This window comes from Equus caballus, chromosome 8 (assembly GCF_041296265.1).
Source record: "Equus caballus isolate H_3958 breed thoroughbred chromosome 8, TB-T2T, whole genome shotgun sequence".
NCBI lineage: Eukaryota > Metazoa > Chordata > Mammalia > Perissodactyla > Equidae > Equus > Equus caballus.
In genome coordinates, this window is record NC_091691.1 from 241,766 (window position 1) to 268,618 (window position 26,853).

At 58.1% G+C, this 26,853-nt stretch overlaps 3 protein-coding genes and 1 non-coding gene across 16 annotated transcripts in view; 1 reads left to right on the forward strand and 3 right to left on the reverse strand.

Moving 5' to 3' along the window:
* Positions 1–2,433: 2,433 nt before the first annotated feature.
* RANBP1 (RAN binding protein 1) lies at positions 2,434–9,816 on the reverse strand. Of its 2 annotated transcripts, none has more exons than XM_023646632.2 (6): positions 9,683–9,816; positions 8,262–8,398; positions 6,157–6,314; positions 4,262–4,390; positions 3,351–3,416; positions 2,434–2,821 (listed from the first exon to the last, which is right to left on the reverse strand). In XM_023646632.2, the coding sequence occupies exons 1-6, from the start codon at positions 9,695–9,697 to the stop codon at positions 2,724–2,726; spliced, it is 603 nt and encodes a 200-aa protein (XP_023502400.1). In that variant the 5' UTR covers positions 9,698–9,816; the 3' UTR covers positions 2,434–2,723. The 2 variants fall into 2 exon arrangements, with proteins under 2 accessions (XP_023502400.1, XP_023502399.2); XM_023646631.2 differs by lacking the exon at positions 9,683–9,816 and adding an exon at positions 9,033–9,589.
* Positions 3,195–3,320, reverse strand: LOC111774867 (small nucleolar RNA SNORA77). Its single transcript, XR_002810168.1, has one exon. It is a non-coding gene; the product is annotated as a small nucleolar RNA SNORA77 (small nucleolar RNA).
* A 65-nt stretch (positions 9,817–9,881) lies between the features above and the next one.
* Positions 9,882–16,819, forward strand: TRMT2A (tRNA methyltransferase 2 homolog A). Of its 2 annotated transcripts, none has more exons than XM_070275147.1 (12): positions 9,882–10,410; positions 10,676–11,232; positions 11,489–11,597; positions 11,866–12,047; positions 12,252–12,366; positions 12,459–12,574; positions 12,651–12,762; positions 13,391–13,513; positions 13,735–13,810; positions 14,141–14,257; positions 14,416–14,512; positions 15,173–16,819. In XM_070275147.1, the coding sequence occupies exons 1-12, from the start codon at positions 9,967–9,969 to the stop codon at positions 15,297–15,299; spliced, it is 2,175 nt and encodes a 724-aa protein (XP_070131248.1). In that variant the 5' UTR covers positions 9,882–9,966; the 3' UTR covers positions 15,300–16,819. The 2 variants fall into 2 exon arrangements, with proteins under 2 accessions (XP_070131248.1, XP_023502393.2); XM_023646625.2 differs by lacking the exon at positions 15,173–16,819 and adding an exon at positions 14,631–15,111.
* The window catches only part of DGCR8 (DGCR8 microprocessor complex subunit), a 36,792-nt gene continuing 25,699 nt past the window's right edge, over positions 15,761–26,853 (reverse strand). For 7 of the 11 annotated variants that reach the window (XM_070275145.1, XM_023646623.2, XM_070275143.1 and 4 more), the window contains 5 exons: positions 22,081–22,181; positions 21,657–21,763; positions 20,250–20,377; positions 18,728–18,841; positions 15,761–17,742 (listed from right to left, as the gene is read on the reverse strand). In XM_070275145.1, the coding sequence (XP_070131246.1) occupies positions 17,659–17,742; positions 18,728–18,841; positions 20,250–20,377; positions 21,657–21,763; positions 22,081–22,181 (534 nt within the window). In that variant the 3' untranslated portion in view covers positions 15,761–17,658. Of the gene's footprint in view, positions 17,743–18,727; positions 18,842–20,089; positions 20,133–20,249; positions 20,378–21,656; positions 21,764–22,080; positions 22,182–26,853 lie in introns of all 11 variants that reach the window. The other 4 variants (XR_011441265.1, XR_011441262.1, XR_011441264.1 and 1 more) reach the window with 1 other exon arrangement.

Sequence of the window (26,853 nt, forward strand, 5' to 3'; positions counted from 1 at the left end):
GCCAGAACCCTGTGTGGCACGGACCACCACTGCAGGCCCTGCGCCTCCTGGCCCGGGGGCCCCTCCTTGCCCTGACATAGGCCTTTGGAAGGCTCTGCCCCAGCTCTGCAGGCTGCGGGCTGTGAGCTGCTGTTAAGGAACCCAGGACGGGAGCCGGGACCAGGACGTTAATGTGGCTGCTTGACAGCAGATATGATGATGGGCTTTCTCCCACAACACCCTAGTTGTAGCCTCTGCCCCGCAGGTGTCCACTCTAGGAGGCCCAGCACACGAAAGGGGCCCTAACACCAGGGGGAGGTGTGGGACACCAGAGAGGATTCAGGGTGCAAAGATAAGCAAAGAGCAGACTCCACGTGGAGCAGACACCTCCTTAACCTCGGGCCTGAGCTGCTGCAGCCCTCAGGGCGCCTTGGAGCCTGCGGACACAAGGTGCAGGTGCCTCGCACATGAACAGGGCTTGCCCTTGCTATTGCCCTTCTGCAGCCCAGCACACCGAGGCCACAGGCCCACGTCCCAGCTCCTCCCAGCAGGCTCCCCACTGTACTGAGCCCTGGGACCGGGCCTGACTCGGCCTGTGCTCTGGGTCGGGGCACCAGGATGGCTGAGAGCCATAGAGAGAGTGCCAAATACTGGTCATGGAAGACAGGTACTTGCGCTTCCTCCTTAAGTCCCTGCAGACTGCCTGGTAGAGTGGGTCTCAGGTGAGGTGCGCCCAGAGAGGCCACAGGAGGCCTCAGCACCAACGTTGCTGCTAAGCCTTAGCCCGGGCACCCTCTCCCAGGGAGTTAAGGTCCCAGGAAAGGGGAGCACAGCTTCTCCAACCTGCAGGAATGGAAAGGTCCTTCCTCAAGACCATCAGCACCTCACTTCTGGCTCACCATCACTTCTGTGCCACAGGGAGCCCACCACCAGAAAATGCACTGGCTCGGGGCTCAGAGGAACCCTGCTGACACCCTTGCTCACCCCAGCGGGGCCCGCTGTGCTGCACTGTCAACAAGCCCCATCTTTAAATGCACATTGGTCACAGCGTGGCTCTGCCCCCAGCCACTCTAAGGGCCTTCTCGCTTGGACACATCACCTCACCCAAGGAGGAGGAGGTCAGCCTGGGGTTTTACATCAAGTGGCATTTATTTCATATTGGAGTCTAAAGCAAAGACAGAATGTTAACCACCCACTATGTGCTGAAAGGGGAGTCTGACGTCCTTCCCTCCAGGAGGGTCAAGCCCTGGGGGGAGCCTTCCACATCAGTGCATCCAACAAGCCCCGAGGGAAGCAGCCTCCACCACTTAGAGCGCCACAATTCCAATGCAAGACGGACGAGGTGCACAAGCTCCAATGTCCCTCTCTGGGCAGGAGGACCACTGTGCCCACTTCCTTGAGAGCACCAGAGGAGACCCATGCCCCCCAAGGGCTAAGGCTGCCAAACTAAGTCTTCCATTTGGCTTTTAAAACAAGAGTGACTTCCTTTGGACGAGCATCCCCCAGGGGGACCAAGAACACAAGGTTTAAGTCGGACACAGGTCACAGAACGTAAGGGTAGACAGGGAGGTCAGAGGAACAGCCCAGCTAGTCACGACTCAGGCCACACCGTAAAGCACCTCTGGTACGTGTTAATGGCGAACAGCCAGAGAATCCAGGGTGTCCACTCTAGAGTCAGGTCCTCACTTGCTGCTCCCTGCTGGAGGGCAGGGTAGCCACCGCTCCTCAGAGCCCCGGTGGTCTCCCTGGGACACATGCTATCATGGGTGGGACCGTGCACTTTAGTCTCCCAGTACACTGAAAATCCTCCCCTTAGAATGACGTCTACACACACCACCTTTCTATAAGACAAACCCTCAAATGACGCTAACCATCTGATTCTTGAAAACATCCTTTCATTTAAAGTTCTTGGAGATACCCACAACGCCCCCCCGATGGAGATGCTGGGAGCAAGCGGACAGACGGTTCCCTCCCACGATGGCAGTGGGCTATCTAATGAGGGCCGCAGGGGCGAGCCCCACCTATGCACTGCGGCAGACTGGACACGCGTGCTCTGGGACTGGCCTTTCCCTCTGCCAGGGCTGAGGGCCATCCTGGCCAACCACAGCTGGGACAGCCCAGACAGCCTCGGCCAAAGCCTGGAGGCCTGCTTGGCCTCCCAGTGCGAAGCCAAGGCACTCTGGTGGTCGTTTCTCTCCCTGAAAGGCCAAAAGAAGAAAAGCTACCTACTCCCAGCCACAGGGCAGCAGCACAGGAGCCTTCAGGAGGCAGAGCACCCAGCGCCGCCTCCCTGACCGACCAGCCCCACACCAGCCCTGGCTCAGACACGCCACGTCCCCAGTGGCCAACAGCAGCCCAAAGCCCCCGGCAGAGCGCAAGTGGCAGTGGTGGGCCTGCAGGAGCCCACACTGCTCCCCGGACAGGGCCGGCGCACACACGGTCCTGCCCTCCGTGCAGGTTTCAAACGTGTCGTTTATTCACTATCTTGACGACTATAAATAAGTGTTTCCACTATGGAAAAGAAAGTTAGCACAGCACATCTTCATGACTGGGAATGGATTTTCTGAAGTCAACTTCACAGGGTAAAAACTTAGAAAAAACAACCTGAATGCTGGAATTCAGTTCTTTATATAAAGTCCCTTGTAAAAACAAAACAGAATAAAAAAACAAAAAAGGGCGGGGCAAAATTAAAAAAAAGAAAGGAAAGGGAAAGAAAGGAAGGGAAAGAAGACAGGGCAGACAGCTTATTGCTTCTCCTCGGCCTGCTCTCTGCTCTCCTCCTTCACCGAAAGAGCTTCTAACTTCTCAGCCACTTTCTCGGCGTTATCGTTTTTGCCCGATCCTGCTCAAACACAGGGAGACACAGTAAGAAAACAGAAGCACCACTCTCCCCAGCCCGCACGCAGCCCTGGGACACACGCCCCATAGGACAGCCTGCTTCTCCACCCTATGCCACCAAGATGGACTCCAGGGTGACCCCAACAACCACGTGCTCATGCCTGTGACCCTGGTCAGGCTGCTCAGTGACATCTCGTCACTTGCTACAGAAGCCATCATCGGGCCCCAAGTAGGCAGGTGACCACAAGGACATCTCGAAGCCCCTTCAGCCTCTGCTGGGCTCTAGTCAGATGCCGTGACCTGCTTGCCCAAGTGCCATGAGCCCAGGCCAGAGAGCACGTGCTCAGGACCCCACGGCCAGCTCACTCCCCAGAGCTCTCCATGTCCCCAGGCAGCTGCATCGCCCTTGACAGGTCAAGGTGGTCACAGCACCCTGGAACGTTTCTGTGGCAGACAGAAAAAGCACCCGCCTGGGGCTGCAGCCAGGTGCAGAGTGAGTCTGCGGGGAAGCCCCACCGGAGGTGCCACATCACCTTTCTTTTCTCTCTCTTCGATCTCTTTCCTGCATTCTTCAAACTTTGTTTTGAATTTCTGTGCATCTACAGAAAGAAAAGAGGAGACTTCTTAAGAGCCTGAGCAGTGAGAGAAACACGTCCTGGTGGCTCTAAAGAGCCAGGATTCACAAAGCGCCCATCCCACGGCCATTTCTGACCCGAGGCTGAGCTAGGCCATCTGACACGGCTGTGGGCTTGCTTTTGCCTGGATGGTACAGTGTCCCGAGTCCCTCCCGAAGCTGGTGCTGTGCCGGGCCACCTCCCTCCCCATCTGACTCTGTGACAAGGTGGGCAGAGCAGCACAGAGCACCATGGCCTCAGGCCACCCAGGGGCAGGGCATCCTCACCAGGCACTGCTGCCAACTCGTGGTGGAGTAGCCTAGACAGGCCCCGCCCCAATGCAGAGGTGAGGCTCGCTCAGCACCAACGGTCAGCTACTGGGTTCCGAGCCCCGGCACCCACCCAACTCCTCCAGGGCACACTGGCTCTAGCTTTTGACAATCTGGACTGGAGAGATGCCCAAGCAGGGGAGAGGTCAGCCTGGGCCTGTGGATCTCAGCACAGGCTCTGCTGGCATTCAGGTGACTGTAAGGGGACATGCCTGCCCTGGGCAGACCAGCTGGCACAGTCCCCTGGGGTTAAGAGGGGAAATACACTGCTCGTGACCTCAAAGTCCAGGTGCGGCCCCACAGGTATGTGGCTCGACAGGACCTTGATCCCTTCCTCAGGGGCCACCAGACTGCGGGACAGAGACAGTCCCTACCACACGCCCCCATTACGTCACCTCTCCTGGAAGAGCAACATCATTTCTGTTTGCAGTTAAACCACTACGCTATAACGCAGGCGGCCAGGCAGGCCAGGCCCCGACAGCCTGCCGCCCTTCGACTTACTCTCGGCGTTTAGGAAGCGGATGGCCAGCAGCTCCGGCTTGGGGCACTCGTCGGCAAAGTCGGCGTGGGTGTTCCAGACCCAGGCACGGTCACTGCCCGCATTCGGCTTCAGCTCCATCATCGGCGTGACTGGGGGAAGAAGCTCTGTGAGGGTGGTGCCAACTGCCAGGAGGCCAGCCCACCCACCCCCAGCTGCCCCACAAGGGGGCCCTAGTCACCAACCCAAGGTTCCCCTTTGGGCAAAACAAGGATGATTTGGGGTTCACAAACTAGGGCTAGACAAAGTCCTCTGGGACACAGATTTTACCCAGTCCTCTTTGAAAACACTCATGTTCACTTAAAACCAGGACCGTCCTAAATTGGGGAGCAGGGTGGCTGGCTCCCGGACCACGAGGACACCATAGCAAGGCTCTCCAACCCCACTGGACAAGGATTCCAAGGCCAACATGGCCACTCATACCCAACCCCTTGGTCCTGCCCCTGCTAGAGCAGCCCCCAGGCCCAGGACACGCAGGGGACCCAGCTAAGCAGGCCTTGCCTTTCCTGCGGAGGGCGCCCACCTGACGGCTGTGTCCACGCTCAGCCACACCATCGGGGCCCCAGCCCATGGCAAGGTGGGGGCAGTGGAAGGCCGAAGCCTGAAGGGGGGTGACTACCCAGGAGGGCAACCATTCTTAGCCTTGCACTGTCCAAGGAGACCTCGGGGGATGAGGACACCAGAAGTGGACACTGCTCGTGACTTGCTCGTGCATCATAGAAGACAGAAACATGGCCTGGAATGAGCACCAACTCCCCATGTCCTCAGGCTCCAGGCAGACCCAAGGGGAACGAAGGAGATAGGCTCCCTAACAACACAAGTATCCCCAGAACCACATCTGCCTATGCGCCTGGGGCAGAGGTCTCTGGGGACATGGGACGGCCCATGCCCAGCCTGGGGCACACATCACATCTGAACTTGGAGCAGTCCTGGTGAGGCCGCGTGCTGTACAGGGCACACAAAGGTGCCCCGGCCCCTTCCCGCCACCACCCACCCTGTCCATCGAGCGTCTGTGACCCACTTACGACTCAGCAACAACACAGTGACCTGCAAGGGTCTGGGAGAAGCACGGGTGTCAGGAAGACCCCGAGGAAACGATTCCGAGGGGCTGGAAAGACAAAGACCAGGCCAGAGCAGACAGGCCAGGTAGAGGGCGAGAGCACTGCAGGAGCTGCTCCCAGGCAGCCAGCCAGGCTGCGACGTGGGGCCTGGTGCAGAGGCCCCTCCCCGACCCTTCTGCATCCCCCTCACCTTCCACCCAGAAATACAGACACTGGACAGGGAGCCCAGAACACAGCTGTTTCTCAACACGCTCACAGCACTGCAGAAGAGCCCAACAGCCGGGAGACAGACATCTCCTGTGGCAGGGTACTTACTGTCACCTCTTCACAGGCCAGGCTTTGTGTGGCTTTTCCTGGACCCTACATCACACCTGACCAAGGGCCTCCACCTGCCACCACCCACTCCCTGTGCAGTTCCACAGGCACCTAAGGATGACCTTCACAAGCAGCCACCTTCTCCCTCCCAGGCACCTGGCACACATGTGCACGCACGCCCCGCCTGGTCCTCAAGCAGGCACAGCACGGTCCCAAGCCCACGCTGGGGGGCTGTGTCCATCCTGTCAGGTCCTGTCTGCCCAGACTCCACACCCCTGCGTGCTATAACCTTCCCTGTAGGTCTGCTCTGGGCTCAGAGGGAACTGGAAAAACTCATTTCCTATTTTAAATAAAAAAAAACACACCACGACCGTGCACTCCATGTAACAGTGTGCTCCCAGGCTGGGAGCGCAGCCCTGGAAGCCTCCTGCCCACTGCAGAGCGCTGGGCTCGGAGCAAACCCAGGCCCGGCGGCCACCTACTGTAGTGGTTGGCACAGATCTTCAGGGTCTTGTCCCTCCTCATGAGAAGACGGATGGTCCCTTTCTCCTTATGCTTCAGGAGCTTGACGTCACCAGTGCCTCGTTCCTTCCATTCTGGGAGATCATTCTCTGAAGCAAATCGGAATAGCTTTGCCCGCCTTCAAGAAAAGCCGTTAAGCGAGAGCTTAGATGTGCAGAGAAACGGGAACGAGTCAGTCAAACGTGTCCTTGGGAAGAGCACGCGTTTTCTGTGTATCACACAGATGGCTATGTGTGACGTCTCCACACACCCTTTCCCTTTTTGTACCGCCAGGACTACAAGTCAAACGCCACCAAAAGGGCAAAACAGCCCAATGAACTCCAGGTTTTTACTTCACGATAAAAAAGATAACAGATTTCTACAGTCACAGCATTTTCCAACAGAAAGACCCAACCTCTCAGCAAAGCAGCCCACCTGAGTACGCTGGGCGTGTCTGCGGCCACCAAGCAGGGGCAGTCCCGTGCCCAGAGGGCCACAGGGGAAGCAGGTGAGGCTGAGGACCCGTGCCCCACAGGGCCAGCCCTTCTCTCAGCTTCCAGATGCACCCTGTGCTCCCCGGCCCCCACCCAGAGAGGAGGCTGCAGGCCTCTGCTCAGGCCACCAGGCCCTGGTCCGACCCCTGCCTCCTGCCCAGGGTAGCCCCTCACGGGCCCAGGCGAGGCCCCACCTCACCAGGCACCAAGGCCCCAGCAACAAGCAGCGGGCTGGGGCGACGCCCTCCTCTCCCCCTCACACCTGCCCTCTGCCTCCCCGCAGCTCACAGGTCCCTTTCCGCAGAAGACTGCTCTCTCCCAAACTCAACCCCGTGGAGTGAGACGCCCTCAGGGCTGACTGGAGCCTGAGGGCCCTGATGCAGAGGCCCACCCTGCAGACCTCACTTCCCTCAGGAAGGGCCCAGGTCTAGGACACCAGGGAGAGCAGGGAGGGGGCAGCAATAGCACCGCTAGCAGTCCTCACCCCCGGGAGGCGCCAGACCTCAGAGAAATGCCCCCCACCCTGGGAGACCAACGGGGCGTGCAGGCCCCCCCGGCCCCCCTCCTTAGGGGTCGCAGCAGCGGTGATGGCCCCACATCTACAGCAAAGCACTCAAATGTTAACCTGGTGTCTTGGACGGCACAGGGAGGGGAGCAGGGGAGTTCCACGAGCTCGGCCAGGGAACACACCAGTGTTTACTGCCATTAACGTGTAACTGAGCCTACAACGTGCTGCAATTCTGAGCGGAGGCAACAGGCCACTCTTGGCAGTGCTGTGACCATTGGGACATCTTGACCCGGCGGTGCCAGCACTGCCTCTCAACGACCTCTGCCGCTGCAGCTCCCCACCGAAGCTCCAGAAGCGCGTGGACAGTAACTATGTTGTTGTTGCTGAGAAAGACTGGCCCTGAGCCGACATCTGCACCCATCTTTCTTTATTTTATGTGCGACGCCGCCTCAGCATGGCCTGACGGGCAGTGCCATGTCCGCACCCGGGATCCAAACCTGTAAACCCCGGGCCGCCGAAGCGGAGCGCACAAACCCAACCTCTCGGCCACGGGGCTGGCCCCGTGTGGAGAGTAATTTTTAATAACTAATCTCAACTCTAACAGCACCCACTTTCACTTGTAACTCCAAGCGTGATTTTGTGCAATCCAAACACTGAGTCAGGGACTCACAAGCTTCAGACAGCTAAGTCCATGGTGGGAAAATAACAACAACTGTAGATACTCCTCCCTCAATCAGATGAAGGGGGCTATGGGAGTCTTAGAGGTGAGGGTGGCAAAGACGGGAGCAGGGTGCTGAGGAGACGCACCCTTGTGTACAGTGCAGCAGTGACAGGATACCAGGGAGCGACTGTGCCCTTCACAGCACTGGCCACCAGGCAGCAGGGGCACCCAAGAGAGTTAATGAACAAGTGGACTCTCAGCAGCCTTGATTTCCATGAGGGACTAGTCATCACACAATTCCAGGCCCTTTCTTCAGCCTCAGTCTGAGTAAAGGTCCGACCAAGACCTTAACACCCCAAAAAACCCGTAACCTCAGTCTTACACTAAAGATAACTATTTCTGGAGCAACATCAGCTTACTTACATTTTAAAAAGCTCCTCTTCATCTTCTTCCAGCGTCTTAATTTCTTGCTCAGGAAGAGAAACTATGGGCTCAAACTGGGGGTCATGGTTGGACTCATCTGCATTCTCGGTGGAGGTATCGTGGTCCTCATGGGTGTCCTGTGGAGGAAGGTGTGGAGGTGAGTGTGCTAGCTGTGAACGTGACCCCAACCAGGCCTCACCAGTGCATCCCTGCTAGTAAACGGCCTCACTCGAAAGGAAGAACTTAAGCCTGAAGGCTTCCACACTAGGAAAGGTCTGCATGTCCCCCCAGCACAAAGGGAGACACTGGACCTCAGCACCCACCCCCGAGGCATCAATCGCATCTGTGCAGACCGGCTGGGGCTCCTAAAACTCAGCCACCTCCTGGCCCAGTGGCCTGGAGAAAACTGCCCCATCTTTTTGAGCCTCAGTTTCCTCCTCTGTAAAACACATATGATGCTACTGCCCAGTGAAGATTAAAAGACAGATAAGTCGAAAAGAGCTTCAAGGAGTGTTACCCTTAAAACAAAGAGCAACCCTTTGACTTCTTCCTGGTTGAGAAAAAACTGTGCTCTTGCTTACTAGAAAAAAAAAAAGTTGTTATGGGACTGCTGTGATTTACACAGAATTCACAGGTTTATCAGCCGTTTCGTCTCGGTTCCGGAAGCTGGTAAGTTGGTAAGTCAAAAGAAATCGCATAATAAGAGCCCTAACACTGCGATCCAGCTAAGATAGCTATGAGGCACAAAGGATATCGTGGGTTGAGTCTTACAGAACACGTGGCTTGGGGATCTGCAAGTCCAAGAGAAATCTGGAGACTTCACTACCAAACTCAAGCCGAAAAAGAAAATCTGAGCCTTCGCCGCTTTGCTCGGTGGGACGGCACTGCGGTTCTGCCGCGCGAGCTCACCCAGGCAGGCACCGCAACCCACGGAGCCGCCCCCGCCCTGGTCCGTGCGTCCAGGACCGGTCCACCCGGCCGGAACCAGCTCCCGCCGCAGAGGCCTGTGGCGGCTCGAGACACGAGAACAGAATGAATGAAGCGCTGCGTGAGCGACGGACCGGAGGGAAGCCTGCCAGTGGGCCGAGCCCGAGAAAACCGGCCCCTCGTTCGCGTCCCCGGCGAGCGGCGAAGTGAACGCGAGACCGAGCGGCGCGGGGGCCCCACGTCCCGGTGGGACTCCGGGCTCACGGGCCGCCCCAAGGTCACGCGGGGCCCCGCCGCCCCGAACCCCGCGCGCCGGCCCCGGAGGCCTCGAGTCCCAGGCCGGCTGCCCGCAGCCCGACCCGCGCCGCGCAGGCCCGCAGGCGCTGAGCTCGCAGGCCAGCGGGGGTTGGCGGCGCCGGCGCGGGCCGCCCACGTGGCCCCCGATAACGGCCTCGGCCCTCCGGCCACCCATCCCCGCCCGGGCCCGGCCGCACCTTGGCGGCCGCCATGGGGGCGCGGCGGCGGCGGCTCGGCTGGCTCGGTCGTCGCTGGCTCCGCGGCCTCTTGGCGGCTGGTCGCAGCTCCTTCCTCCGCGTCTGGCGCCGACGCCTCCCGCCCGCCCGCTCTTCCCTCCGCCCCGCGACCCGAACCCCGACCCCTGACCCCGGCGGCGGGAAACGCGCCGCGATTCAAAACCAGTGCAGCTTTATTGGCTCAGACGGCGGACATTCTCATTGTCCCGCCCGCCCCGCGCTTCCCGCCAAAACGCCCGCGGCGCATGCCCGACCCGCCCAGCCGCCAGGAGAGTGTGCGCTCCCGGCGGCCCCCGCGCGCACTTCCGCCCCGCGGCCACGCGCGCCCCTCGAGCTCTCAAACGCGGCTGGGATTGAAGCCGGCGCGCGGCGATGACGCTATCGGAAGCCAGGATCATAGAGACGCGCCGCCTGGGCTGCGTGCGCTGGCGCACGGGAGAGCCGCCGGCGAGGCGAGCGCCCGGCGCGGGCCCCTGGCGGGCGGGCGGGGCACCCCATGTCCGACGCTCGGACCTGAGCTACGAGGGTTCGAGTCCCGCCCCCACCCTGGGCGGAGCCGGGGGCGGCCTCGTGGCGGTGCACCCGCCCTCAGCGCCTCTCGTGTGCCTGGCCCAAGGCGAGGTGGCCCTCGTAGGCCCGAGTCCAGGCAGAGGACGGGCCGGACGATGAGTGACAAGCTGGACAACGAAGTAAAGTGAAGGAGATCCTGGGGCGAGACGCGGGCGGAGATGAGAGAGGACGGGGTGGAGATGGGGCGGAGCAGGAACGCCCAAGAGAAGACGGGGGGGGGGCGGGATGGGGGGCGGTGAGAGGGGAGAGGGCTGGAGAAGGGGACAGGGGTGAGGAGGGTAGAAGGGGACAGGGCTGCGGGAAGGTGGTCTGTTGGAGGTCTGGGTGTGGGGAGGGAGCCTGGGCGTCCAGGCCCCAGCCCAGACCCTGCCTGTCCCCATACAGGGCCCTGGGCCCACGGAGGGCTGCGGCCAGGACAGCGGCAGTGCCCCGGGCAGCCCCGCAGCCGCGGCCCCCCAGGAGAAGGAGGAGGAAGAGGGGGCTGGGGCGGCTGCAGAGCCCGGGGCTCAGCCTGGGCTCTACGGCTACATCAGGGACGGCTTGTTCACCTCGGAGATCTTCAAGCTGGAGCTGCAGAACGTGCCCCGCCACGCCAGCTTCAGCGATGTCCGGCGCTTCCTGGGCCGCTTTGGCCTCCAGCCCCATAAGACCAAACTCTTCGGGCAGCCTCCTTGCGCCTTTGTGACATTCCGCAGCGCAGCTGAGCGGGACAAGGCCCTGCGTGTGCTGCATGGTGCCCTTTGGAAAGGCCGGCCGCTCAGCGTGCGCCTGGCCAGGCCCAAGGCTGACCCCATGGCCAGGAAGAGGCGGCTTGAGAGTGAGGGGGAGCCACCCGCCACTTGTGTCGCTGATGTAGTGACCCCTCTTTGGGCCGTGCCCTACGCAGAACAGCTTGAGCGGAAGCGGCTAGAGTGCGAGCAGGTGCTGCAGAAGCTGGCCAAGTGAGTGTGGGCACAGGCCACCCCCTTAGCACGGAGCTCTGCTGCGCTGTGTTGGCTCAGCCTGCCTGGTGTACTGAACGGACACCCCCCGTGCTGCACAGTCTCTTGGGGAGCTAGCCAGTAATACTCTTAGGCTACCAGTGGGGAGGATGAAGTCCCAAGGGAGGGGTCTGGGCACCTGAACATTTGGAGAGTGGTTAGGGATGGGCAGGGGGCGACAGGCTGAGGCCAGCCTCAGCCCCACCTCACCCTACAGGGAAATTGGGAGCACCAACCGCGCCCTGCTGCCCTGGCTGTTCTCGCAGAGGCACAAGCACAACAAGGCCTGCTGCCCGCTGGAGGGGGTCAGGCCGTCTCCCCAGCAGGTCAGGCCCCGCCCCGCCCCTCACTCGTGCTGAGGAGCTGCTCGCCAGTCTCTCTCGGCCCTCTTCCTGCTTTGTGTGTATTCCTAGTGTTTGTCCCAGAACCACTAATTGTTGTCAGCCTCGTCCCCTGTACTGCTAGGCCCTGTGGGGCAACCAGGCCTCTCGGTCACCGCCATCTCTCCCTCACTGTGGGGTTCCCTCCGCGAACGAGTGCTTGACGGCCAGGATAAGGTCAGCATATCTTTGCCTTCCTCTGCCCTCCCTGCAGACTGAGTATCGTAATAAGTGTGAATTTCTGATCGGCGTCGGGGTGGATGGGGAGGACAACACAGTTGGCTGCCGCCTCGGCAAGTACAAGGGTGGGACGTGTGCTGTAGCCGCCCCCTTTGACACGGTGCACATCCCCGAGGCCACCAAGCGGGTGGTGAAGGCCTTCCAGGAGTTCATCCGGTGAGGACTTGCAACTTGGGCTGGGTGTTCCTCGGAAGTCCTGAGGCGGTCTCAGAACTCAGGGCCTGTGTCTTGCTTGGCTGGGGGGCGGGGGGTCTGGTGGTTGTGGTCTCATGGATGTCGCTGGAGGAGAGAGCAGGGAGGCTGCTGGCTGAATCCTGGTTGGCAGATGTCTGGGACTTAGGGCCCTCATGGCTCCCACAGGTCCACTCCATACTCGGCATACGACCCAGAGACATACTCGGGCCACTGGAAGCAGCTGACTGTGCGCACCAGCCGCCGTGGCCAGGCCATGGCCATTGCCTACTTCCACCCCCAGGTCTCCAGCAGGGTGGCCCTCAAGGAGGGGTTGTCCGGGCCGGAGTGAGCTGCGACACAGCCTGACAGGGTTTTTCCTACTGCCTACTCTAGAAACTGAGCCCTGAGGAACTGGCAGGGCTGAAGGCCTCCTTGGCGCACCACTTCATGGCAGGACCGGGCAAGGCCAGCGGGGTGACCTGCCTCTACTTCGTGGAGGAGGGACAGCGGTGAGGAGCCAGTGGGGGAGGGGGGCAGATCCCTGTTTGGGCTCGTGACACTGACGGGCCACCTTGCCACCCACAGGAAGACTCCCAGCCAGGAGGGCCTGCCCCTGGAGCATGTGGCTGGGGACCGGTGCATCCACGAGGACCTGCTGGGGTTGACTTTCCGGATCTCTCCTCACGCCTTCTTCCAGGTAGCCCAGAATCTCTGGGCATCACAAGGACATACAGAGGGAGGCCTGACTTGATGGCAGGACGTGACTGGGACAAGAGCAGCAACAAGGGGTTAGCCTGGCAGAGGCGTGGGCAGGAGCGTCCAGGCGGGGGAGCTGCAGGGCTGTGAGACAGGAAAGGTGGTTTACCGCTGACTAGACCCTGGGACGGCCCTGCTGGAGGGCCGCGTGTGGGTGTGGAAGCAGGAGTCAGGGCAATGCCAGGGCTCTGGTGTGAGCTCTGCTGGAGTCTGTGACGTCTCATGCTGATTCGGGGGTCCCACAAGTCTGGCACTCAGGAAAGAAGCTTGAGGGGGTGGGGGGGGGGCTGTTAGCATCAAGTTGCTTTTTAAAACCAGGAGACTAGGTGAGGTTCCTCAGCATCATGGGGATCAAGAGGCAGTCCAAGGACTGACCCTTGGGCCCTCTGGTACTTAGAGGTGGGGGAGCAGTGGGAGTAGGAGACCTGAGAAGAGGACGATTGAGCTGGGGACTGGGCCACAGAGGCCTCTGAGCAGGAGGGGCATCCGAGGCGCAGGGGCTGCAGCGGGGGCTGGCCCAGACAGCGGGGCTGCTCTCACATCCTGGGTGCCACCGGCCCACCCTCCAGGTGAATACCCCAGCAGCCGAGGTGCTCTACACCGTCATCCAGGACTGGGCCCAGCTTGACACAGGGAGCACGGTGCTAGACGTGTGCTGCGGCACTGGCACCATTGGCCTGGCCCTGGCCCGGGTGAGCCCTCCTGCCCCGGTCAAGGCAGTCTCTCCCCACTCTACCCGTTTTGTCCCTCGCCTCGTGACCCCCAGTGACCCGCAGCTTAAAGACTGAGAGGTTAACCCCCACCCTGTCCCAGATCCTTTTCTATTGCCCACATGATTCCTGTTATCCCCCTCCCCCAAAAGCCCCCTGGGGCGGGTGGGGTGTCATCAGTGTGTGCCTTTTTCTTGCTTCAGAAGGTGAAGAGAGTCGTGGGGATTGAGCTGTGCCAGGAGGCCGTGGAGGATGCCCGGGTGAACGCCCGCGACAATGGTGAGAGCCATTGTGCCATACAGCGAGTGGGTGGGCAGGCCCTGGGGGGGCAGCAGTCATCCCTGCATGTCCTCAGCACAGCACCTAGAACCCACCAGGTGGCTCCTAGGGTCCACCAGGAGGGCAGAGAGTGCGAAGGGCTCCCTGAGGACCTACTGTGCACCCACAATGCCTGGGGCTGCCCGACAGGGAAGGAAGCGCCAGCAGGCTCCCTGGCCAGGTCTTCCTAAGGCCCCTCTAGGCAGGGGCTTCAGGATACCAGGCAGCTGGGCGGGCCCTGTGGGGGTGGATATCCTGCATCCCCTGACAGGGCTGCCATGCCATTTCCAGAGCTGAGCAACGTTGAGTTCCACTGTGGGAGGGCTGAGGACTTGGTGCCCACCCTGGTGAGCAGACTGGCCTCCCAGCAGCTCGTTGCTGTCCTGGACCCACCCCGCGCCGGCCTGCGTGAGTGGCCTCCAGTTAGGGGGTGATGTGGGGAGAGGTGGGCAGCGGTGTCTGGGTGGCACACATCAGGCCTGATGCCCAACCCCCCTGGGACCCCCATACTCTCACTGAGGTGAGGGACCCATGGGGACTCTTCCTTGAAGAGTCTGCCTCCTCAGATTCCAAAGTGATCCTGGCCGTCCGCAAAGCTGAGAATCTCAAGCGGCTCCTGTACGTCTCCTGCAACCCCCGGGCGGCCATGAGCAACTTTGTGGAGTGAGTGTGAAGTCGGGGGCCTGGGGTGGACTGGGGCCCAGCACCCAGCCCCACGCCCCCCATAGGAGCCCCTGGCTGGACCCATGTGGCTGACCATGACACTCCATTCCCACCACAGCCTCTGCAGGGCCCCGTCTAACCGGGTGAAAGGCACTCCCTTCCGGCCTGTCAAGGCTGTAGCCGTGGATCTGTTCCCACAGACCTCGCATTGTGAGATGCTCATCCTATTTGAGAGAGTGGAGCAATCCAATGGCTCAGGGGCCCCGGAGCCCCAGGATTCTACAGCCCAGCCCCCACCAGGGCCCCCAGATGACACCCTGCAGGGAAGCGGGGTCTCCCCCTCTCCCTAGGCCTGTGGAGCAGCGGAAACCAGCCCTTCCAGAACAGGGCCCAGTTTGCATCACAGGAGCAGCAGCCCAGGGGCTCCCTGAGACCTTGCCTTACCCCAGGACGCTGAGCCACCAACCACGGAGGGCATGAGACCTGGCCACCCTGCCCAGGGCCATGGGATCCTCTGCCCCTCTGCCACCCTCCCCGCCCCGTTCTTTTTGGACCAACTGGGCCAAAAGAGCCAGAATAAACAATTGATGAGCCACCAACGTTTCTGTGATGAGCCCAGAGTTTTGGCACCCAAGTGCTCGTGTCTGCCCCCCACTACAGGTGCAAAGGAGCAGGGCCAGGAGGGCACCGAGGGCACCCCATGGGGATAAAGCTAGGTCTGAGTCTCTGCCTCCTGCCAGCACTGTCAGCCCTGGGCACAGCCGAGAATCAGCCCCGGTGTGGCTGAGCATTGGCGCAGTTCTCCCAGTCCCACTGCATGGCCGTAAGTCACAGCAGAGAGCTTGCTATTTGATAGAATGGCTGGTTTTATGCTTAACCCTGAGAAGCAGACATGCAGATCTCATGGCCAGTGTACACGCTAGGGGGAGAGCTCAAGGCAAGGTGCCGGCCCCGCCTACCCTCCCCACCCTGGGCAGGCCCAGTGGTCAGCCCCTACTTTTCTCTGTGAGGGGAGGACCCTCCTGGGCCTCATCCCCAACCTGACCTTGAGCCCTTAAGGGAAGCCACCTCCCTAGTGGCCAAGGAAGGAGCCAAGGGTCAGACTGGATGCTGCTCAGCTGCTGCAGGACCAGCTGCGTCCAAGCGAAGGCCCCAGCCTTTCAGGGGAGGCTCCAGGAGAGGTTCTGGACAGTAGAGGGTCCTCCAGCCCACCAGCCTCCCACAGTTAGAAGAAACAAACACCAGCCATTCTCTTTGGACAGTTTTGTTTTATGTGTTCAGACAATAAGGCTCACCCTTACAGCCGTGGCCTAGCTGCCACCTGGAAGGTATACAATGGGCTGTGGCTGCACACTGTCCCTGCCCTCCGCCCGCACTGCACGGCTGTGTGCACACGACCCTTGCACCTACACACAGGACAGGGAGGAAGGGCACAGGAGGCCACAGTGAGGCTCGTCCGCCTCTAGTAACACATGTGCACAAAGCCTTGGCTCACGATGGTGCATCTGGCTGTTTTAAGGGCAAACAGTCTGTGTCAAATGATTATTCACAGCTGCAAACCAGAGGCAAGACAAAAGCAGGCGTCTAATTACAGCAACTTGATTTGAGAGTTTGTTTTATAAAGATCAACACAGGAGCCAACCTTGGTCACACAGGTGGTGAGGGAAGGATACACTGTGGCTGGCCCACAAGGCCGACACTGTCTTCCTGAAAACAAATGCCATCAACCCCACCCACGGGGGATGTGATGGGTGAGTGGCATACCCGTGGACCAGGACAGTGCAGCCCAGTGCTGGGCTCCTGCATCCAGCAGTGCGCCACAAGTACATGGCACTGTGAACAAGTGCTGGGTACAGGGAGCCAACGGCTCACCGTTACCTTGCACGTGGGGACAACCCAGGGTCCCAAGCACAACCACATCCCCTGGGACTCAGGGCAGGGGACACATCCGCCCCTGCACCTGTCCACAGAGGTCACCTGGAGAACACAAGACTGCTGGTCAGAGGAGCAAGCTGGTCACTAGGCCTGGCTGTGCGGGGCGGCTGCCCTGGAAACCCAGCGAAGCCATTGTCACAGGGAGCAGGACAGCCGCCCTCCCCCTGCTTGTGCCAGCTCTGGAGAGGAGTGCCAGTTTGTGATCAAGAAGGCATTGCACTGAAGGTCCTCGTTTTCTTTTTTAAATAAGTCTACGTGCTAAACTGCATTAATTGTTTATATATCTGCTACATGATTCCAAATCTATCTTCTACTCTCACTGTAAAAGTTTCTTTCCAAATGCTAAAATATCATAAAAGCTTTAAAAATTGATGAGTGGATAGATGGACTTGACTGTGCAAAATCTTTAGTAAAAAGTTGCCAGAGGCCAGCGAAGGTGAGGGGCCTCAGTGTCTAAGGTGTGTTTTTAGGGCATTAAGACTTGCTCAGAAAATTGGACCACACCCCAGCCCCAGGGCCAGGGCAACAAGCCAGGTGGAGACTGGCAGACCTCATACTAACACTGGCAACACATTACAAGGATGAAGAATCATCACCTTGATGGTTTGCCTGAAACCTCTGAAAAATAGTTCTGATGCTAAAATTGTGTTTATTTTAAACGAAAAAGGACTGAAATACTCCTTCTCGTTGTATCTTTTTCAGAGAAAAGGGGAAAACAAAGGAGGCAGGGAAGGGACTGGGGTGCCAGCGTGTGCCTTCTGACCAGGTCCCTGCACTGGCCCACAGGAGCCCTGGGCACAGAGCACCAGACTCAGGAGTCACTTTCTCATTTCATCTGTCATTAAACTATCATTTCTTATCAGTGCATATTATGTACTAAAATTCATGAAAACCTTCATAAAACCAGTCTGCAGCAAATCCATACAAGCAGAGGTCCACAGTTGTCTTCAAGCTCTTGGCTTCCACTTGTGAGTGCAGGCTGAGTCCATCTTTGAACCTGTCCACTCAGACCTGTGGGCGGCTCCCAAGGAAGAGCTGCGGCCTTGGCTGTCCCCGTGCACCGGAGCCCCACCCCTCCGGCCCTGGCCCTCAAGACACGCAGCCGCGGGGAAGGAACTCAGATTGGAGGCCTGAGGCTGCAGTGAGTGGCGTGTGGTCTCTCCAGCAGTGGAGCTGGCAGCCCCCTGCACCAGGCCCCACCACCACCTCCCTCACACATCCACAGTGCAGAGGGGCTCGCCACCAGGCTGTGCAGATGCCACAATAGACATCTTGGGCTTCTTCCGTGTCTCCTCCTGGAAGAACAACGAAGGTTAGTGATGCTGGCAACGTGGGGACATGCAGCCCTACACTGGGCAAGAGGCTTCAGAGGGAGACGAGTGGGTGAGGGGTGAGACCAGCAGAATGGCACCCATGCTCTGTGATGCCAGGCAGGAAGGAGGAGGGAAGGCCTGAGGAGCAGGCCAGGTAGGGGCTGAGCGGGACGGTTTCCCTGGAGGCCATCACAGGGCACCACGTGCTGGCACTTCCCTGGGAACCAGGACACACCCCCGAAGTGAAGGGCCAAGGTCACAGCCGCCAGGGACAAGCCACCTGGGTGAGTCTCTCTCCTCACGGCCCCCTGAGGGCAGGAGTGAGGCGTCTCCTGGACTGGAAAGCCACACAGATGCAGACACCTCCTTCTCAGGGTTTTATATATGCCCGGGCTAAGACCACAGCTAACAAAGGCCCTGGCCCAGAAACCCCACAGGTGGGTGGCTTTAGGAAGCTTCACCAGGACTGAGCCCTCCCCAGGTTCCCTTGTTCTGTGAGGCATGGACTCGAGGACGAAGAGGTCAAGGATGGCAGTGTCACCCACAAGAACCCTGGCCGATGCACTGTCTCTGCCCTCAAACGGCTGGTGCTGAGTGGGGACCCAGCGTCAGTGCACAGGAGGCCAGGCCCTTCACAATCACAGGCCAGGGCTGCCAGCTCTCTAATTTAACTAAAAATGAAATGACTGGATGCAAGTAGCAGGAATGCTGAAGCTCAAGGAAAAGCAAATCTAATCTGGAAGGACTGAGGGCTTGCTGGGAAGACGGGCCTTTTCAGGTGCCCGGGCAGTGCCAGGGCCTCAAGAACCAGTGACGGATTCCTGGGAAATGGCCTTCCCCGAGAGCTGCCAGTGTGGTTCCAGCTCAGTGCCCCTCTGCTGTCTTTGGGGCGGGGGTATGGAGGGCATCGAGGAGCTGTGATGTGTGGTTCTGGCTGGGACGGTGCTGGCAGGGCCCACACACTCACCCTCTCCTCTGCCAGCCTCTTCATCTCCTCCTGCAGCTTGCTCAGGATGTGCAGGTTCGGCTTGTTCTTCTTGGCATATTGCTGCAGCTCAATCACGCTCTTGTCGGAGGTCTCCTGGGGAGCACAGTGCTCTCAGGACTGCCCAGGGCCTCACAGGCACCCTCTGGCCAGGAGCCAGAGCTGCATAGCCCCACAGTCGACCCGTGCCCAGCAGGCTGATGCAGCAGCAGAGAACGTGGAGCAGTCCACGGCCACCCCCACGTCCGCCCCATCCTCAGCAGGCTGAAGGCCACAGCCTTCTCCCTTCAGGAGGCAAAGGCACCCTAGCACCCAGCTGCCACTGCTCCTAACCCAGGCACAGCAGGGAGGCTGGACACACCTCCAACACGGCCAGCAGAGACCGCATACTGCTAGATGGGACACGCCCTGGCGGTACTGGGGCCAGCTGAGAGCCTATCGGCCCCAGAGGCTGAGCTCTCTGCAGGCCCTATGACTTTCAGAACAGCATCAAGCTGTCTTGAGACCCTTCCTGTCTTAAGAGGTCATCTCTGAGGACAAGTGCCATGCCTTGGGGTACCAGACTCCACCAGACCTCCAAAGCCACGCACTGAGGCCGTGCCTGGGCTGGACCCCTCACCCTCCAGCTTAGGAGGGGTTCCCACCCATGGACCAAAGCGGGCTTTCTCTCCCTCAGTCTCAGCCCAAGACAATGCAGATGTAAAACACACACAGAAAGGCAGAAGTAAGCTTCATCTGCACTGCATCTGAGTCTTCTCAACAACAGGTACCCTGAGGTTCCTTTAAGCACCTTGGGTCCCAGTGTCACCTCCCTCACCCCACCGTCTCATGCCCAGAGTGAGGGCCTCTTCAGGAATGGCCTGAGGGCCCACAGCATAGTCCTCAGGGTCACGACCCTCCGCACCAACCACCCTCCACTTACTGGGGTGTGGATAACCCAGACTGTTTCTGTAAACACCAAGGGAAAAATTTTTAAATGTAACACTCACATCCGAACAATTCCCTCCACCCCACAAAGCACACAAACCTAAGGGTATTGGTTTAAATCTCAAGATCTTGGCAAAAACAGAAACAAAATAGTGACACATACAAGCTTTTTAGGTAAAAGTAAACTAGTGTTCGTAGCCAGGAGCACTGCCCTTACATGCTCGCCCCTCAAGCCAGCAGGTGTCCTCACATTAGCATGAGGGGTCCCTCAGAGAGGCCCGGGAGGGCCCAACTGCTGAGCCTTCCTGGGACCTGCACCTCCTGCCTGGCCCTGCGGCTCTGCCTGACGCTCCAGACCTCTCCCTCCACAGCCAGAGCTGGCCCAGGCCTCTTTGGGAAGGATGACCCCACTCTCACCATAAAGTCACAGACGTGGCCCAGCAGCAAGCCTGAGACGCAGCTGTGAACAAGAGCAGAGTGACCCAACTGTCCTGTGACAGCAGGACCCCAGCCGTGGCTGTGGCTGGGGGAGGACAGGACACAGAAGCTGGCCAAGGCCCGGGGGAGGGTCTGGTACCTGTTTGACCATCTTGCTGCTTTCGCGGCCATACATACGCAGTAAAGACCCCCAGTTCTTGACGTGCGGGTGCAGGAGCTGGAGGATTTTCTGAGAGGCTAACTGTTTTCCAACTCTCTTATTTTTACCTGTGAAGAGGGAGAAGAAACATGGAGAGAGGGAGTCACATCCAGCTGTCCACACAGCTACCTCACCTCAACAGCAGTGCCCCTGCCATTCCCCCCAGCCAGCTGAGGGCATGTGCTATAGGAAGGGGTGGGAAGTGCTCCGCCACTGCACTGAGCATGGGCATCTCGTGACCAATGCCAGGACCTACCCCTAGCCTGCTGTGCAGAGTAGCCCACGAAAGGCTCTGGGAGGTCAGGACAAGCCCAAGGTCACATAGCTTAAGAGGCCTCCCTCCTGCCACAACCCCACATTTCTAGACACACAGACAAGAAGAAACGAGGCATCACAAAGCACGTGGCCTGGGGCTCCTGGGGGGAGGGCAGAGGGGAGGGGCTCTACCAGAAGGCCTGGAGGAGGAGAATCCAGAGGATGTGCGTGCTCTGGAGGAGGTTTCTGGCAGAGGGAAGGCAGGGCCAGGGCGCAGAGTGGGTCAGGAGAATGGCAAGTGCCAGGAGATACCTCTGGCCAGGGGGGCCAAGACTGGCCAGGCTTCCAGACAGGGCCTCTCAGGCTGGACGAGGGGATCACAGCGCCAGGATCCCTCCTCTGTCCCACGCCCTGCCCACCTGCTCAGGAGTGCGTCTCAGCAGGGAATGGGGTGCAGGGTACCCCTGGGTCTGAATGTGGTCCTGCAGTTTTCCCAAGGCCCACATATGCACTGCCTTCTCATTTACATAGCACCAGCTTTGTTATTTACTGCAGTTACAAAAAGTTTTCTTTTAAAATAAATATAAGTATAAAATAAAAAAAAATATTTTTAAAAGTGGCTATTTCAAAAACCAAGTTAGGTAGAGGATACAGATAGCACACCCAGACCAGAACAGAGGGGCAGGCGCACTCAACACACGGTGCAGAGCACGGCACGGTAGAGCCCTGCTGCCCTTTACTGGGACACCCCTCCTCCCACCACAGGGCCCAAGGGCTAGACAGCGGCAGTGGTGGCAGGAGGGGAACACATGGCCCAGCCAAAATGACCAGCCCCAGCCAGGGAGAGTGAGGAGGACAGAGATCGCACAGACGGATGCCACAGTCGCGCCTCAGGCTGACTGTTGCAGATGTGGCCGTGAGGTGCTGGTGGACACAGTGCAGCTTGGAAGTGATGCCAGGGCAGCGGCCAGGGACGAAGCCACAAAGGCTCGAGGCTCTGGGAGAGGCCATAGGCAGCAAGCCGGCAGGCGACACCCCCAGTGGCCGTTTAGAAGCGTGGTGGGTAGCGGGAGGAGAGGAGGGGGCCCTTACACCAGCCGCGCACTGTGTGCTTGCCGCACGCCATGACATATTCGCTCTTCTGGTTTTTACCAGGAACCACTTCAAACTTGATGGATGTGTCACCCATTCCATGGTTTCTTTAAGAGAAAACAAAGACAACAGGTGATATCAGCTGAGGAGGAAATGACTGCTTCTGGAAAGCCCTTTCTCTGAAGACAAGCCAAGCCTTTTCCTTAAACCACTTCTCAGCCGAAGAGATCCTCCTAGCACACCCAATCCAACCCCACGGGACCCTGATGGTCGCCAGGCATGAGGGGCTTCTGTGCGTGCGGGGAGCGCTGGCAATGGCTCGGACTCAGCATCCCGTCGTGAACCAGGATAAACAGCCAGTGAGGGTGCTGGCGCCCGAGGGAAGCCCCCGCAACCTGACTTAGGGGGAAACACCTCGCCCTACCTTTTAAGGCACTCGTGGAGGATCTGATAGGGAGACAACAGTCCGGCCTTGCTGGTCAGCTCGTAGACCCGTGAGTCCTCGATACTGATGTGGTTAAAATACTACAAAACAAAGTAGCCGCCCCTGAATGCTGGGCCAAGCCTGCCGGCCTCGCACAGCTGCTCCCCGTGCTGCTGCCCCCAGAGGCTTCCTGTCCTCTTCACTACCTCATGGAGCACGCCACCCCCACAGGCCCTGTCCAGCTGCCCCGAGACAGAGTGAGAACGGCACTACTCGAGGCTAGAGAGTACGCTGCGCGACGGGGTGGGAGAGACGGGTGCCGTGAGGACCCAGGCCGCATGGCCGGCCAGGCCGCCTTGCCTGAATCTGAGTCTGATCAGACAGTTAGAAATCTAAAGATAAACAACCTTAGGAGAAGAACGTGAAGGTCATCATAAGTGAGATGAGAGAAGAGAGGAGGTAAGCCAGACACAAACGCTGCCCTCCTAAAGGCCAAGCTCCCTGGAGGCCGAAGCGCCATAGCACAGACCAGCCCAGGAGGCTGCCAAGGGCCTGGCCCGGCTCTACTTTCAAACACAAAGTCATCCTGGCTCTGAAACCAATCACTGGGACCAAAAAACAGAAAAGTTATGAAAGGTTTACAGGAAACCACTTAACCAGTCAGGGGAAAAAGAGAGCTCTGCAGGGCTCCACCAGCCCAGGAGGTGGCTCTGAGCCCAGCCGGGCCCTGGTGAACAGAGGGTACTGCCCGGCCCACTCAGGAGCACAACCCCCTCCCCCGCAGGGACAGCCTTAGTCTCCTGGGGCCGCCATAACAAAGTACCACAAACTGGGTAGCTTAAAACAAGATTTACTTTCTCACAATTCTGGAGGCCGGAAGTCCAAAATCAAGGTGTCAGCAGGGCCCTGCTCCCTCTGAAGCCTCTTGAAGAGGATCGTCCCTTGACTCTTCCAGCTAGGCCCAAGCTCTCCTTGGCCTATGGCAGCATCACTCCCATCTCCACCAGGCGTCCTCTCTATCCCCCTCCCCTCTTCTTACAAGAACACTTATGACACTGCTGCTCTCAGCGGGAGGTGGGGGTTCTACTCTCTCCACCTGCTTCAGCAGTGAGGCAGACTCTCGTGACAGTTAAGGATGGAAAGGCTCTGTTCCTGAAGAAGACTGCTGATTCTGATGAGCAGGAAGTCCTCTTGCTATCGTTTGGCTATTGTCTTCCATCAGGTCCCCACAAGACGCCTCCACTCTCAAGTGCCCACATCAGTGTGGGTCAGTTTCCAGAGAGTTATTCACCAGGACGTCAGGGCCTGGTCCCGTCCTCAATGGCTGCCAGGCAGCCGAGCCGTCAGCAGCGCCTGGCTCTCCCTCAGCGCACAAGGACCCACTCTCTCACCAGCAGGCAGCACCCAGGCTGCGGACCTGCAGGCAGGCTGAGCATGTGGAGTGCACCCGCGTGCCCTGCAAGCTCCAGGAGCCTCCCTCACAGGGCTGAGGCCGACACACACGGCTGGAGAACACACACCCGGAAGCCCAAAGACATTCAACAGCCTCTGGTGAAGGCCCACACCACAATTCCTTGCACCAAGTGGCCTCAGCCACACGTCACTAACGGTTAACCTGACAGGGGAGCATGGGGACTGCAGCTCAGATTGCACAGGCAGAGGGAGAAGCCCAGGTGGCCAGTGCTCAGCAGCCAGCCAAAGACCACGAGTGAGCACCAAAGGCAGCCCAACACCCATAAATCCAACAATTTAGATAAAATGGACCAAGGCCTTGAAAAACACAAACTACTGAAACTGCTCCATTCTATTCAAGAAATTGAATTTATAGTTAAAAACTTTCCCACAAAGAAAACTCCAGGAGCGATGGCTTCACTGGTGACAGCTATCAAACACTTAAGGAAGAAGTGACACCAATTCCATACAATCTTCCAAAAATCTCAAGAGGAGGGACAAGCACCAACTCATTTAATGATGCTGGGCGTACCCCAATATTAACACCAGACAAAGACGATACGAGAAAACTACAGACTAATAATCTCCCATGAACACAGATGTAAAAATCCTAAACCAGGTATCAGCAAATTGAAACCATTAACACACAAAAAGGAATAGATACCATGCCCAAGTAGGACTTACCCCAGGAATGCATTTTTTAAAAATAAATCAATCACAAACACAATTCACTATATTAACAAATTAAAGAAGAAAAACATTATGATAATGTCAATAGACACAGAAAGAGCATTTGACAAAACCCAACACCCTTTCATGATAAAAACACTCGAGAGACCAGGAAGAGAAGAGCCCTTCCTCAACCTGATAGAGGGCATCGACAGAGACTGACAGCAGACATCCTGCTCAGAGGAGGGATTGGTTGCTGGCCCTGAGATCAGGAACAAGAGAAGAGTGTCCACTCCCCCCACAGCTACCCCACTCTGTGCTGGAGCCCCCGTCAGAGCAGGAAGGCAAGAAAAAAGACAGACAGCTGGACTGAAAAGGAAGCAGGCTAACCACCTTCCCACTAGACAACCTGATCCTGTACACAGAAATCCCAAAGAAACCCACAAAAAACTACTAGAACTAATAAATTAAGTTCAGCAAAGCCACAGAACACAAGGTCAATATACAAATAATAAATTGTATCTCTATATACTAGCAATCGACAGTCAGAATGGAAACTAAAGTCCTACTCACAACAGCACCAAAACACAGGAAACACTTTAGCCTAAATGAACACGACACGCGCGGGATCTGTGTGCCAACAACGGCCCAGCACCAATGAGACATCCAAGGCGCCCTCAGCAGATGGAGGGACATGCTGGGCTTGCAGATTAAGACTCAATGCTGTCAGGATCTCACTTCTCCCTAAATGTATCTACAGGTTTAACACAATTCCAACCAAAACCCCGGTAGAAATTTTTGTAGATACTGACATGCTGTTTCTAAAATCTACATGGGAAGGCAAAGGAGCTAGAATAACCAGTGTTTTTGAAAAAGAACAAAGTAGGAAGGTTCACACAATCTGATTTCAAGACTTCTAGTCATCAAGACAGTGTGGCACTGGTGAAAGGACAGACACAGATCAAGGGGACAGAACAGAGTCCAGAGACAGACCCACACTGACACGGTCACACGGCTCCTGAGAGGGGCAAAGGCAGTCCTAGTTGAACGGAACGCCTGCCACAGGCCCCGCAAGCCCATCTGCAAGGTCAGCAAGGCTGCCCAGGAACCCACACAGCCTCACAGCAGCCTACTGCTCATCACCGCAAATAGAGACGCGCCCCACGGCCCTCAGGCAAGCAGGGAGGACCTCCACAGAGCCCTGCAGCAGGCACCACTCAGCACCGTCAACGCGGCACCAACACCGGTGAATCCCACAGGCATCGCACGGGGTCAGAGCCTGATTCAAATGTAACACCACCGACAGGACTTTCTGGAACTGGCCAATCTACAGGGATGGTTCAGTGCCTACCAGAGAATACAGATGAGGGAGTTCTGCCTACAAAGGGGCAGCGCGAGAGAATCTAGGAGGGGAGAACACGAAAATGTTCTGTCTTGCTTGTGCTGTTGGTTACATGACAAAAGTATGCATGTGTCAAAACTCACAGAACTGTACCCAAAAGTGAACTTATCTCTAGGTAAACTAAAAAGTAAAGGGGAAAAAAACCAGAAACAGTCACTAATGCCTAAATTCTAGAATAACCGTGAACCAACCAACCCACAAAGGCCGTGAACCAAACAATGCAAAAGTAAACAAATGCCAAGCAGAAACCCCAGGCCTGTGAAAGGGCGTGGCCCCTGCTCTGGCTGTGTGTCCCCTTTTTAACCAGCAAGCGTGCTCTGCCCCAAGCCTCTGCTTCCCACAGCAACTCGCGATCTGGGCGCCCTGCATTGGTGCCACCTTGTGAGTGGCCTCACAGACGGCAGCTCACGCAAGAGCTCCCACAGCACCGGGGCCCACCCGGCCCACCTTGGCAACTTGCCCTCCCCTCTGGAGTGCAAACAATGAGGACGCTGCCCCCAGAGCCCAGGCTCTGGTGCCACACGAGCACCACGAGGAAGAGTGGTTGCCACTGCCCAGCCCTCACGAGAACGTGAGACAGAAACAGCGGGGTTTGAGCCAACGCTCTGGGAGGAAGAGCCAGCCACTCCGGTCAGGCAGGAGTGAGGCTCTAACACCCCAAGCTGACAGAGAAGCCACTTGCTCCTCTGACAGAGTCTAAAACAGGGAAAACACAGAACACATGTGTGCACACACATACATTGTGTAACTCAGAAGTGTGAATAAAACCTCTCAAGAGATGTGAACACACAGTTGGTCACTGTGTCCAGTTCCTGGCACAGAGCTCCTGTAAACCCTTAGGATTTCCTGAGCCATAAGAGTATCTTTTGTTATTTAAAATGAACCGTCAGGACCACACCTGAGTTTATGCTGACCAGGTGGCTCAGGGTGGGGTGCCCAGACGGCTTCAGGACGCGGCTGGTCACCAGAAAGACCAAACACATGCTTAAGTACCTCTTCATCTGGCCGTCTGTTTGCACCCTTTCTAATAAACCAGTAAACATAATGCTTGCTCCTGAGTTCTGGAAGCCGGTGTAGCAAATTATCAAACCTATGGGGAGGTCATGGGCATCCTTGAATTTGTAGCCAGCCAAGCAGAGTGTGGCTAGTCTGGGCAGCCCATTGGTGGCTCGCATCTGGTGTGGGGCAGTCCTGTGGGATTGGCCTTTAACCATCTGAGCCTGGGACCTGAGCCAACTGCACACAGACAG

Coding starts and splice junctions, on each gene's coding strand:
- TRMT2A (XM_023646625.2), top strand. CDS start 9,967: ATGCCCGACCCGCCCAGCCGCCAGGAGAGTGTGCGCTCCCGGCGGCCC. Junction 12,575..12,650: donor TTCGTGGAGGAGGGACAGCG/GTGAGGAGCCAG, acceptor TGCCACCCACAG/GAAGACTCCCAGCCAGGAGG. Junction 12,763..13,390: donor CTCCTCACGCCTTCTTCCAG/GTAGCCCAGAAT, acceptor CCCACCCTCCAG/GTGAATACCCCAGCAGCCGA.
- RANBP1 (XM_023646632.2), bottom strand. Junction 3,417..4,261: donor CCGCTTCCTAAACGCCGAGA/GTAAGTCGAAGG, acceptor TTCTTTCTGTAG/ATGCACAGAAATTCAAAACA. Junction 2,822..3,350: donor CGAAGAGAGAGAAAAGAAAG/GTGATGTGGCAC, acceptor GTGTTTGAGCAG/GATCGGGCAAAAACGATAAC.